This window comes from Trachurus trachurus, assembly GCF_905171665.1.
Source record: "Trachurus trachurus genome assembly, chromosome: 5".
Lineage (NCBI taxonomy): Eukaryota > Metazoa > Chordata > Actinopteri > Carangiformes > Carangidae > Trachurus > Trachurus trachurus.
This window is the reverse complement of record NC_139896.1, coordinates 10293618-10308038: the sequence shown is the minus strand read 5'-3', so window position 1 is coordinate 10308038 and position 14421 is coordinate 10293618. Positions and strand designations below refer to the sequence as shown.

Below are 14421 nucleotides of genomic sequence, written 5' to 3'. Positions count from 1 at the left end.
TCAGGCATCACGTCAGGCATACAATTTGTTGGAAAGACTGAAAGTTTGGGGCGAATAAACCGAAACTGAATCACTTCCTGAAAAGATCCATTCATCTCAGTTCAGTTGAGCGAACGAGCAGGGAAACACGCACCCACTCATTGGGTGATTCAAGCCACTGATTCATTTTTAGGGATACACACACACACACACACACACACACAGAGGGATTCACAATGAAGAAGCAGTGCATGTTCTGCAAATGACCTTACTACACAGTGAACACGAGTCCTCAATGATTGTCAGAGGCTTGAACTGTGAGAATCAGTTTGTCCAAGTTACAGCTCAGTGAACTACTGTAAGGTCAAGTACTGAATTGAATCTTTTCAATGAACTGACTCCAGTGATTCCAGACACTGAAAAGAGCTGCTTTGCAAATTCCTTTAATGAAAATTCAGCTCCATACCATGTGAGTATTAAATCTGAACACCATGATTGTTGAAGATTGGTGCATCAGTGGTGAATTAGCTAGGCATTGCAAATTTGCAGCACAGTAACGTTGGATAATATGTTTCATTGGTTGTATATCAACTTTAAAGAGCCCCATCTCGTCAGTGCAGGTACAATTATTTAATTTCAAATTATTTAATATAACATGTCACATAACAATGGGATCTTCACACAAGAATCCATAAATGACGGCCTTCTTCCTCTGTCTCGTCTGCTATCATGAAGCAAATCTTAATTTCCCTACAGACCAACATGAGGAAAGGTGGTGTCTTCTGAGTGCACCCGATGCCTGAGTACTCCCAAAACTCATTAACACCAAACTGCAGAATGCAAAAAGCCAACTAATCTTTCCTCACAGATTTCCATGTACGCGTTTACAGGGAGGGGCAGATCTTGCAGGTGACCCCTACATATGCTTGAGTTTTCTTTGGTAGCTACTTCTTCATTTAAAATCTGGCAATGCTGATGTAATAAGATTAGAGTTACAGCCACAATGTGGTGCATTTACTTTTTTCCTATTAGGAAGCACCTTTAGCGGGATTTAGGGATTAAACTTCACCTTTGAAGTGTTTGCACTTCTGTAACTTTTAAAGTTACATTTAAGAGCTTTGATTTTAATGTCATAAATATTTGAGGTCCCTAAATCCACAAATGAATTACATCTCTCTCATCTGATGTCAAAGTGTCCCTGACTGTGAACATGAGGCTCATACAAATGGAATCTGTTGACCTGTGTTGATGAAACATTTACACAGGTCTGAAACTCTTGAAAACTGCTTTCAAAATGAAAGATGTCAAACGTTCAGTATTTCCCCCGAAGGAAATGTGTGTCTTGTACGTGTTTGCCTTTTTTTTTTTTTTTTCTAACTTTGCACCTTATGGTCATCTCATGAACACACAAAAAAGCACGGCAAGTAAGTACTTGACTGATTAACATGATTCACCTCTGAAACTGACCAGAACATGAATTTAATTCATTCACTTCTGCCTGGTGTCCGCCACTCAAACAGCCAGTGGCTCATTATCGGAAGAACAAGAAGGGTGTTGAATTGACTGTGGCTGATGGGCAGATACTGTTTGGCTGCCGGGAAAACTCATATCTGAAGAGTTCATGCTGCTGTTTGAAGTGAGTCGCCTGCAGCTACGACGCTGTGGGGTCGTCTAACTGCCACAGATCAAAGCAACACAGGGCAACACATGGGCAGATCTTCACTCCAGTATCATGTCCTCCCTGGTTAAGAAAGCAGCATTGAGGACTGGGAATCTGGGGGCCATGGTAATGTTTTCTTTATTATCATTATTTTACATGGACATTTTTTTTTCCAACTTCCTGAAAGAAAATTCAGAAAAGTGCAGTGACTGCAATGCACCGAGGATAGTGCAAGGTTTTTGTCCAAATACTGAAAACACTGCCAGGAAACTTATTGTGTTCACCTCTGCACATCTAACAGAGGACAGAGATTTAAAACTGTCACTCAAAAGAAGACGACAATTTAGACTAGTCCAAAAGCTCTGTCAGGGTTATACATTTGTCTTTACACTGTTGCTCTGCACCATCTTCCCTTACTGTGACTCAGCACTTTGGTGGTGTCTGAACCATGCATCGTCAAGTCCACATCCATCGTCATTCTCTGGTCAGGTGGCAACCGGAAACCAACTCAAAACCAGCCGACGGAGCAGAGAGAAGAAAACAAAAAAAAGCTGACAGATGTTGAGAATAAATGAAATAGTTTTCCAATCACGTGCTGAATAGTGAAAATCTCTCCCATCATCACATCCCATCTTCACACTCTCTGTTTTCACCAGTGATATTCCTGCGAGAGTCCCAAAAAGATGTCAGGCTCGAGATCAAAGACTGGAATATGCTCATGCCGAGGAGAATGACAAAAATAGATTGTAATTAGCCGTTGTGTGATGTTTGAATTAAGGAAAGATGCAGAGGTGGAATGGGATATGAAAATGCCAAAAGGAAAATTCTGACAATCTGCAGTGTTTCTGCTTTAGTTGCCCAATAAACAGACCATTTTCACCCTGAAAGATCTGATGAACTCAGTGCACTCAAGCTGCATGATGCCTCATATGGCAATGTTAATGTTGTACTATGACAGCCATATCAGTTTTGCTTTTACGTATAGCCTTAACCTCTATGAATACAGCTTTAACTTTCTGTTTTGTTGCTTCTTCATCTACATTTTTCTAATTTTAAAATAGGACATCAGAGAGAGCAGAAATTCCAATACAACTCTACCCTAAATCTCCATCTGATGAATGCATCAACCAAATTTTAAGCCTGAAATTAGCCCATTTTGAATGAGATAAAATTGCTGAACTAGATCTGCGATAGAACTAGAAGAGATTCACATAGCACTTGTCTTTCTGCAGGATGGCAAGAATCTAGGACCCAATGGCTTTACAGCATAGCTTTAAAAAGATAATGAAGCACAAGCTGTGAAGAGACTCGCTTCTCTTCCATAAGCAACCATTACACTTTTGCTCAAGAAGGACAGAGACCCTACAGTTAATGGATCCAATCGGCTAATGTCACTAGCACATTACTCATTTTCTAACATTCGCAGGTTCTTCAATGTCCACGCTCTTTGCTGGTCCCTGAGGCAGTCATCTCATCTCATTAGATGACTGCAAAGGCCTTTGACCAAACTGAGTAGGAGTTTTTCTTTGAGCTCCCTCAGAAATTCGGGTCTCAGTAGGTGGTTTCACATGGACAGTTTTAAACGGTTTCAAATAGGTTTGGTTTAAATCAATCTGTTTGTAACCCATGTATACTGTACACTCAAGCTGAAATCTTCAAAGTAAACTGGTTGAGTGTTTACATGCGCAGATGAAACAAATGTTTTGAACGTGCGTGCAGCCGTGAGTGATTGTGTTACTTTGGGTACAACAATATTGATTACGGAAGTGCTACAGCTGAGCAATACTACAACTTATTTAATTTACCATAACCTCAAAGCATTAAGTCCATCAGGGCCTTATGAGTTTACAGCAGTTGATGGGAACAGAAGCTGTGATTGAAATCAACATAAAGACACTCAAACGACATCCAGGTGTACCCTCAACAAAGTGTAAGTTAGGTGTGATTGACAATTCAAAAGAAGAATAACGTGGAAGATCAGATGTTTCCAAACTGCAACAGCACTTATATCTGGGTAAACAGGATATATTTGTATGGGTGGGTGGATATGGGTGTCAGAAGATTGGCATTCAATAGCAGTTCTACTTTCATGCAGGTTTCAGATTTTCATTGATGTGTTGTGTAGAGTGATCACTGCATGTCAAGCCCTTCCTCGCTATAATGCTCAAGAGTAAAATACTACAGAAACTGCCTAACAAGCTGTCATCAGAGAGTCTCAGCAGCAAATTACCCCTCTGGTGCTGCAAAGAGCTCTCTGCTCAGTCATTTAGTGACAGATCAGGTGCCAGAACGGGAAGAACTCCTGCTGTTTGAGTAGCTTTCATTCACGAGGCTCCTCCACATCAGCTAACTTTGGTGACAAGGAGTCGGATTATGGCTGATCTTGAATTCCCTTTTCTGCACATGTCAGATCTTTGCTTTTACATCTGGTTCCCGTGTGTGTCTATTTGGGGAGACTAATCTTTAAGACCTGATTACAAAACATAGAAAAAAAAGACTGTTATTTAAAATACAAGAGAGTTTTAATAGCCATAAAGACCACCTCTGAAGTCCAGCATCTATTTTGTGAATGTTAACTCCACTTTGCTTTTTTGTTGAACACGCCCATAACCTGATATATTTGGTTGATGTTTTTAGCTGCGATACTTACTGAGATAATGGCTGCTAACGTCTCTATACCTCCAGTGCTCAGTGTGATGTAGGGGAGCAGGTTCTCAGCAAAGCCCGCTTCCCTGAGGATCCCGTTGGTGTAGTACCAGATCTGCAAGAAAAAAAGCAAAACAAAATGTCACTCGTCTTTTATGTTGGACAATTAGATACACAGTATATAGGCTTCATTGCAGACATTTAGGCCATCTTGCCAGCTTTAGGGCTTGTAAGCATTTGAATACTTTTGTAAAATGCAGGTTGAAAACAGCTGAACCTAAACTTTTATTATCTACTAATAAGTTGAGATCAAACATGAAAAACTTTCTTGGGAAAGATCAATACACAGGGGGAGGGATGGTCTTGCCTTTTGATTCTTATCACTCACATCATCTTGGCTTTATAAAATATTCACCTATTTAATTCTTTGAAAATGTGAGGACGTCGTGTCTCTTTTTTTCCTTCAGATCAGCTTTAGCTATTCCTACCCTAACAAAAAGATAGAAACTCATTGAAACCATAGAAGGCCAAAGGCAATGAGACGCATCTACTGTATACAACTGTGTCTTTACCTCTTTTGCTTATCATCTGCAAGAAAGAAACAATCTCTCCAATTCTTGATTTTACACCTGCCTCCAGATCTGCCTTTATATTATAAGTATGGTTTTCCTCAGTTTCCTTCTTCACCGAGCAATACCACATGCTGTGTTCTAAGTTGTGTGAGAACGGGTTTCTCCTTTATCTTTCTGAAGAGAGGCTTTCTAAGATGGATCCTAAGGTGAGTCTCCTATAGGTGAGGTTTAAACTCCACAGGGAATACCTGTCCACTGCTGAATGAGTACTGGAAAGATATTTTTAAATCTCTCTCAGAGGAACATCTGAACCACTTCTACCTCACTGCACTGCTTGGTGTAGCAGGTGAAGAACAGGACCTTCCCATACATACAGTACTTTAAGTGATGTAGCATTTGATAAGTGAACAGCCAGATGGTTGATCTTCTTTAATCAAGATTTGAAACCTGGCAGCCTTTCATAATGTGAAAAACCTCAAGTGAAGAGTCACGACTTGACAAACTGTCTGGATGCAACACATGCTGAACATATGGAGCTCACTGGCTTGCCGACTTCTCTGCACTGTTTTCTTCTCTCAACCTATCGCGTGCACCATTCTGTTCAATGGTCACAAAACACGAAGCACAAAACCTTGGTGCTATTGTAGGAAATAACAATGAGCTGAAACTGTGAATATTTCTCACTTAAGACTCAGACTAGATATTTGCAAGAATCATTTGACTGATTATTGGTGATGGGGGAGAGAATAGTCCACGTCAGTCATAATGAAGACCTCCAGAGTGATCTAAATTACATTCCTATGTGTTTATATGTAAATGAAGACAAGTTCATACCCATGATAATCTAAATGAGCTTTGTGAATTCTAGGCTTCTTGCATATCCCTGATAAGTCCATCTATCTATCAATTTCTATCATGGAAATTTAAGCACATATTATTTATGATATTCACCCGACGCATACATTTAGAGACGAGCTGACATCCATTTGCATGTCCAGCCTAGTACTGCAGGGTGAATATCCAGTGTAGTTTCGTTTCAAAAAGACCTGATTGTTTCCTCCTTGACAGTATATTCTCTAACAGGATGTTTGACCTGCTGCCTTTTCCAATAGGACAGGAGGTCAACTTTCTGCTCTACAGAGGCGTCAGTATAAGCAGTGCCCGTCTTGAAGGGATAGTCCAGCTTTTCATAAAAGGTCTCTGCTCCCCTCCACTGAGAAATACCAGCGCATCGTGCTGCACCGAGACACAGGCAGTAAACGGCTGTCAATGAGGGACAATTAATCAGCGTACCTTCGCAGCCTACGAGAAGTCCCGTCTCAACATAATACACCAGTTCAAGAGTACGATATAAAGTAAAAAATTACAACACATCAGCTGGTTTATCAGGAACTAACCAACTCACTCAGTATTCCTCCACACAGGCAGGCTCTGTGACGCGCTGTATCACTCCGCCTCTTCCACACAACGCTGATCCAAACAGCTGATAGGCAGAGTGATACAGTGCATTGTAGAGCCTGTCTGTGTGGCAGTCTGGCAGAATACTGTGTGAGTTGGTTAGTTCCAGATAAACGTCTTTTTTCCAACCAGCTGATGCTTTGTAAATTCACTAATGAAATGACTGATGAACCTTTAATTTCTAGCTTTTGCCATTTGTTTAGGTTTCTGCCCTTGGAATTCAAAGGAGTTGGTTTTTCTCTGTCCTTTTAGGTGGTGGATGGCTGCACTAAGCACCAACTCTTCTCCACTGGTAGTGGTATTTTTGGCCCCTATAGACCAGAAACAGTGGGATCACTCAAAGAGGATGGTTATGGTTAAACATCTTGTTCTGTCCACAACGTACACAGGACAGAGTGACTCACAGTGACCTCCCGATGCCCACCGGGTCTTATACACCTGTGTTCTGTGCACAAGCCCAGAGGGACACTGTTCGCAATTTGCTGCCACACCTGGTCCACTGACGTGCAGGGCTGTGACAGTGACGATGACCGTGATAGGACAGCACACCCCAGCGGATAAGCCGTTAACTGTATTATGTGTCAAACTGCCACACAAACAGTAGCTGATGATTTTTAAAAGTATGCTGGAAATACATAATCACCCATTAACTTTATCTATTGTGTTAAGATAACAATATGTCAGTGCTGTTTTCAACTAGGTTTGTTTCCCCCAATGTGTCCAAAACTATCTAATAATGCAGCTTTAAGTATACTGCACTGTTTCCCTCAGATAACACGTCTTAATATTGAACTGGGCAGGTTCTGCATGGTCTGGTCTGGTGTCTGATAGTTTTGGGTCAGTTTTAATTTCCATAGATTAGTCTCATGCAAGTCAGGCCCTTTCACAAACATTGACAAATTTCAAGCCAAATCCATTATAAACTTTACCCCGAGGCAGACTCCTAATATTTAAGAGCAAGTTACCATGGTAATGATCAATAACACCTGCACTGAGCAACAGTGCCCAACAACAAAGCACAGGAAAATATGGCTTATAATTTGTGGGTTTTCTGACATAGTTATGGGAAGAGCCGGGGCGGATGGAAAGAGTTTATAGAGATTGCAGCACTTTGTTTATTTTCACTTAATTTGAATTTTTATTGCTGAACTGCTGTATGTGGCTTGTATTGTTTTGATTAGACTAATGTGTATGTAGATACAGTAAACATCTTGATTAATCCAAATTCACTGTATAGCAGAAAGTAGACTACTTTGTCTGAGGCATCGAAATTCATCCATTGCACAAAGTCAATATTTGTGAAAGTGGCTCCCAGCAGCACAAAGACTCTCTGTCTTGTTTGAGTCTCTTGAGGAGGAGAGAAAATACTCTTCTGTCACTGCTCTGTCCACCAAGGCTCAAAACTAATTGACTGGGTAGAAGTGTGACTGCAGGTGTGACAGAGCATCTTCATCATCTGTAGCTGATCTTGACAATGTCTGCACTAAAAGTAAATACTGATATAATCCAATATTGCCCTTCCGTGTTTATTTTCTAAATCTAAAAAATGCATTCCTGACTTTAGTTTAAATTAAGTGTCCAAAATCAGACAAAGGTTAGATGAGAGCTGCAGCTTACAGCGTTGAGGCCACAGAGCTGATAGCACGCCATGGTGATGATGATGGTGATGAGCTGCCAGCGAACAGCTGGATTCTTCAGCAGCTGTAACACAGAGATGGTGTGTAGGTTGTCCTGAGCCCGAGCCTCTGCATGGACCTCCTCCAGCTCCTCGGACACGTCCTTCTTCCCCAAAAACCTCTGGAAAGCTGAGACACAGACACACACGCACCAACACTGGGTTAAAAAAATCTATCTACAAGCACCGTGCTGCAAACGGTGAAGCCTAGTCTCAGTGGGATCAGCTGGGAGGACTGAAACAATAATTCAGGTCCTCATGCACACCAATCTGAACTAGTACAACTGCTAATGAGCAGCATTTACATGACATTTTGAATTATTGAAATTATTGAATTATTGAAACTGACTTTACAAATGTTTAATGTGTAAATGTATTCAACACATCTGTCGGGCTTCAAGAACACAGCAACATGTGTGGCTGAGAACAATTAATGTGTTTGTTAACAAGACAATTCCACAGCTACAGTAGTCACGACCGGTAACAGGCAACGCTCAGCTCCTGTCTTGTTCTCAGTGTAAACGGCTCCGTTGGGAAGCAACATTCATCAACACAATATTACTCAGCCTTGTCTGTCTGACACCCACTTTGATTTAAGGAGGTTAAATGTTCCATTACACTGTTGTCACTTTGGCTTAATGCAGACAAACCTTGAATCATTGTATTGGCCACAAACAAGTGCAAATCTATTCCATAGCATCTATTTTTATGGGATTTACTTTATATTTTGACAGTGCCCTGCAGTTGTTGTGTTATCCCACTGGTAATGTCAGATACACTGACCTTGTCATAGGACTGACTAATGTTGTCTTCTTCTCTCAGTCCCAAGGTCTAACAAAGCTTTAAATAAGAAATACACACACAGTTTAGATGTGTGTGTACAGCTAACTACGCTTTTGGCAGTTATCTGCCGTCTAGCCAGCTGAACGTTGTTTGAACTTGGACCACTTGAATGTGATGCACCAGAGGGAATAAGTGGGTGTGAAGACATTTCTTTCTTCACTTTAATCCCTTATCCTGTAAAGTTGAATCCCTGGTGTTATGAGGAGTCAAAGTGGGTACAGGTTAAGGACACAACCCCGAAAAGCAAATCTCTTCACACCAGGAACAGGACAGGAAGTGCTAAAAAAAAACAGGCCATTATGTGGGTGTTGGATGGCGCACACACTTTGGACTGTTACCATAGACAGAGCTGGAATATCAAAGCCTGGACCATGGTCTCAAGGGTTGCACGGTGCAACATTTGTATGGCATGAAGATTGTGTGTGTGGGAGGGTGTGTACATGTGTTTAGCGAGTGGGTACAAATACAAGCTGTGAACAGAATGTGAATGGTGCCTCTACTAAAAAACCATCAAACATAAAAAAAAAAAAATCCTTGTCCACAAAGGTTACAATGTTGCACCGCCATGTTTTTCTACAGAATGGACAAACCAAACACTAGTTCCACTTAAATTTACATCACCCAAAGGGTCACGATACATTCTGTATAGGCTTAGAAAAGGGAGCGTGATCCAAATAGTCTACCACTACTAAATACACATACTCTGATTTTTGAGAGTAAAATAGCATCAATTGTAACACACATACCTCTTAAAGCTATATAGTATACCCCCTTGAGGATTTCTGCGTTATTACAACGATACGGCCGGCACCTCAATGGCATATGGCCCGGTGTAACTTCCGAACCGTGAACTCGTACCAGATCGAACTGGTACGAGTTGACAGGTTTTTTTTTTTTTAACTTTTTAACTTGTACTTTTTTTCACAGCCCTCTCCCCCTCTCCCCTCAAGAAGCTTGTGCTTTTTGTCAGGCCATCATTGCAAATAAGAACCTGTTCTTAATGATTTTTCGCCTGGTTAAATAAAGGTTAAATAAAAATAAAAAAGGTCGGTAAAACACGAGTTACGGGTTGCCTGGAACGCACCATTATTTTGGCGGGAATGTCACCAAAGACACCAAATACAAAATGAACAAATACTGAAAAATACCACGAGGTGTTAGAGGAGCCAAACGACTTAATCGATAGCTTTAATGATAAGCAAACAGAAGTCCCATGTTATCCTTGCTACAAGGAAAACTTAAGCCCTGAATCATGCTTTGAATGAGTAATGACACCATCAAGTCATCAGTTAACAACAATATACTATTCTGCCAGCTACTGTACAGTTTGTATAATGTTTTGTAAATCAAAGGTAAAGCTTGATTTTACGTGACCATAACGTTAACTGAGAATATAATCTTCCTTATTGGCTTTGTTTAATAAAATGATCACCTTTAACCTAACTACTACTACTACTCTATCTTACCTCTACTGTAGGTGATTAGTCTGTAGATTTGCACACCTAAATGACTAATTTCCCTCCCCCCTGCTGGCTAAAAACATGGAAACCCACTTGAATCCACATTCATACTGAGGCTGTCAGTGTCAGCAGCGTGACCTGACATAGATTTGTTTGTGAGAACATGGTGGGCTGTGCAACAGCGACTTTTTCTGTTTGATTTTCCCTGCTGGAGGACTGAGGCTCTTTTCTGTGTCGCTGTGGTGGCCTGAGCTCTTGCAGTGCCACAAGGTGCAGAGATGCAGCACAACAAAGAAGCTTTAAAAAGGAATATAAAGCCTGATCCTACAACATGAATGTGGGAGTTAATTCTTCTTAATTCTGATTAAAACAGGCGTGAAAAGGTCAAAGCTTGAAGACGCTCTGAAAGAGATTGACTAAAACACTAATATGGAGATATTTTAGCTTAATTTCAAAGGATAATGCTGGCATTAGTCTTCAGATCAAAGCAAAGAATTTCCCCTGAAGATTTAAATGTACATCTTTGATCACAAATGTAAATTCGTAATTCGGGGTTCGTAATATCCATCTGGCCAGTGTAGTTTTGATGAATGTTACCACTGCAAAATTAACTACTGCACTTGTTGTTAGAGACTGCAGGGAACTAATTTAGGTGCTTTTTGAGCATTTAAGCATGTTCATTGTTATTGTGGTTGTTAGTTCTTGTCTTTCCAGTCACCAAAATATTGTACATCACCAGCCTTATTTCAGCTGGTAGGTCCAGTCATTAAATGTCTAGGATGTAAAAATAATATCATATAGTACAGTTGGTGTTGTGATGGGGTAAAAAATTGGAGACAGAAAAACAAATGTCAAGAAACAGAAAGAAGCACTGCCAAAAAAGTAATAAGACTGGTGGATTTAATCCCACGCTCCTACTCTAAGTCTAAGGCCAGTAACCTTGACACTGCGCCTTCAGCCATTCTGACACCTACAAATATAGAGAGAAAAGAAAAGAGGCGAGCACATGGTGTAATGCATGATGACTTATGATTGGATTTGTGAGCTGAGGAGATGAGACTTCATGGCATACTTTCTTAGTTATAGTTCTGGTCTCAGCAGGGGAGAAAGTAAATGTGTGCTGCTTTATATTCATTGGTAGTGAAAAGGGAGAAGAACTCAGAAATCCTGGATGCTGTGAAGGCAACGCTAAAATTAATAGCAGTTTTGCAATCAAACTGACAGCCTTTAGTACACAAACTCATTTCATCTGCGACCTCTGTGACCTTTAAGTGGAAGGCACGACTGCTGCACATATTCGACATGACATGAGACAAGTTGGGGTGCAAGAGAACATGCTGTTCCTGTCTGACACTTTGTGATGATGATGATGATGATTGGACACTGCAGTGCCACCTCTCTAGATTTTTTTTTATATGTTGGCAACAATTCCCCAGACCACAGCGTTGTAACACAAGACAGTAAAATAGATCTACAGCGCTGTTGGGACCTGTGCCAGCAAAATGTCGTTGGGAAGATGTGAGGGGAATTTAGGCAGGATGTCCTTTAAGCGACCTCTCATCTCATCCTCAAGGAGTTCTTCACACGGCCAGTCACTGCGAGCACTTGTCTAACACTGGCATAAAGTATGAAGTAAGTGCATGTTCCCAAACTCTTTTACCATGTTGACGTTTGTCCTGCGTCAATTCTACTTGTTTGTTTTATAAAAATGTGTGTACTTGCTTGCTTTTCTTTCTGTCATTCGGTTAAAAAGGTAGACGGATGAAAAAACATTTTCTTCTTGGCATCTCGTTCGCTTAACAGACTCAAGGTTGGAACTATTATTTGGCGAGGGCAGCTACAAACAAAGACAGATGGCAAAAAACAGAAAGTCAGCTAAAAATAAGTGTTCCATCAAGAGAAGCACAAACACCGTCCTTAAATTTCAACACCTCTAACAATTAAAATTGACAACTAACTGCAATGAAAGAGATGCCATTAGAGACCTTCATCTTCAACGGCATTAATCAGCAACAAAGTTTGTAAAACTCTGTCCTACAGGCAGCAACAACAACTGAAGGTCTGAGTCACTCTATAAAAATGCTGATTTGTTCACATTCACAGTACCATGACTTCAGTTAAGCACCTTGTGTGTGTTACATTCACAGTTGAACTCCACAGTACGTGTAAAGGCCTTTGCACACTGAGTTTTGTTCTAGGGGTGGGACGATATGGGTAACTCACGATTCGATACTGTGGCGATATTTGGCCCACGATAATGATAATATCACGATACACGATATCTGCGATATTCGATATATTGCAAGAAATTTCATCAACGATATATCACGATATATGTGAATGAAAAAAAAAACATAAAAAGGAAAAAGTCTCATGCATTTATTCCAAAACTTTGTACAATGTACAAATGAATAAACACTGTACAGCTGGAGACATTAAAGTGCATGAACATTAATAACATGTCTTATGTAAACCAAGACAGTGCTTTATGATACTGAAAAGTCAGTAGCAACTTGTTTTATGTAATTTTCCATTCATGGTATTTAAAAATAATTTTCTGTAACATTATAAGACAGCGCCGCCCCCATTTTATACAAGTGCAAGTTACAACAACATATTTCAATTGGATTTAGGTCTGAAACATGATTTATTATTTGAAAAAAAAAATTGAAAAAATTTTTTTTTTTTGAATTTTTTTTTTTTTTTTTGAAAAAAAAAAATCGATATTTAAATATTGAATATCGATATCGTATCGCGGTATAACGTATCGCGATATATTGCCATATCGATATTTTTGCCCACCCCTATTTTGTTCGTATGCGTTTTTTTAATCCGTCACCCGACAAAAATCGTTACGCACAGACCCCTTGCATACTGAGTCCGATGCGTTTTTATATTCTGTTTCAATCTTCGGACAGGGAGACAAAAGTCGTCACGCAGTGAGGATGATTTTGTGGTCCTCTAACTTGTCGAGAAATAAAAAGACGCCAAGAGCGAGGGGACCTGCTTGTAAATGAGCTGTGGAATTATCATGATCACTTCAACAGTTTATTTTAGGATGTTAGTGGTCCAGTTTGATTATTAGCTCTACTGGAGCCACACACATTAAAAAGAAGACGACCAATTTCCATGATCCTGAACAGCAGCCGGCACACACGCACACACACACACACACACACACACACACAGGCAGCTCAGCGGGATCTAACTGCCTCGAAACACTGATGTGAGTGGTCAGAAAGCATTTTCACGGATGCAAAAAATGCAGAAAATCGAACTCTCACCTTTAATGACGGACAAAAGTTTCGGAATCGGTGTATAAACATGATCAACACATGTCGACATGCTGTTGTTCAACGTGTGGCAATTTCGGATGAAAAAAATCAGATCAGTGTGCAAATGCCTTGAGAATACTTTCAGAAACCCTTGAACTCCACAATAGAAATAAAATTCCTATCAGAGATCAGCGTACAATGATTCTTCAAAACTGAAACACACTGTATTTATCCTCTGTCAGCATGTTAAACCAGTTCATAGGCACAGAGCCCACTGAGACACTCTGGATTGAAGAAATGTTGCAAAGTCTTCAAAAGTATGTGTCACACATAAGTTAAGCTGAGCTGATACAGAACTGTGGCGACTGACTTGGCTATGTGAGATTAGTTGGTTAGGACATTAAGCCCCCATTTACACTTATTATAACATGTACATGTATATATGGATACTGACATTTTATCCATGAGCCTTTGGATTTAAATTGATAAAGTTCACGTTATTTGGGATTAGGTAGAGTTTGTGGACCTTTAACTGGAGAGTGGCTCTTTCCACCCAACTCGTTGGACAGTGTATTGGAGAACATCAGAGTACAGTACATACATATTCATGATTTGGGTCTATCAACACTGCTGAGTGGCTGGTGAAACTTTACAATTTCCATTTAAGATTAATGATGAGAAACTAAAACTCAGTCACATGTCGATGACACAACACAACATAGATGGGATATAACTGTGAATTATTAAATGCATTTAAATATTTTAGAACAGAAAGTTTAAAATGTCATCATGTGAAAAATAAACATGCCATATGCAGTTACTGTAGATGTACATGCTCAGGATACCATGCCAG

The 14421-nt window shown here is 40.1% G+C and overlaps 1 protein-coding gene across 4 annotated transcripts in view; it reads right to left on the bottom strand.

The window, feature by feature from the left end:
* Positions 1–14421, bottom strand: part of slc2a9l2 (solute carrier family 2 member 9, like 2) — a 100787-nt gene that overhangs the window by 50248 nt on the left and 36118 nt on the right. For all 4 annotated transcript variants that reach the window (XM_083971039.1, XM_083971041.1, XM_083971042.1 and 1 more), the window contains 2 exons: positions 7933–8120; positions 4290–4400 (listed from right to left, as the gene is read on the bottom strand). In XM_083971039.1, the coding sequence (XP_083827165.1) occupies positions 4290–4400; positions 7933–8120 (299 nt within the window). The remainder of the gene's footprint in view (positions 1–4289; positions 4401–7932; positions 8121–14421) is intronic.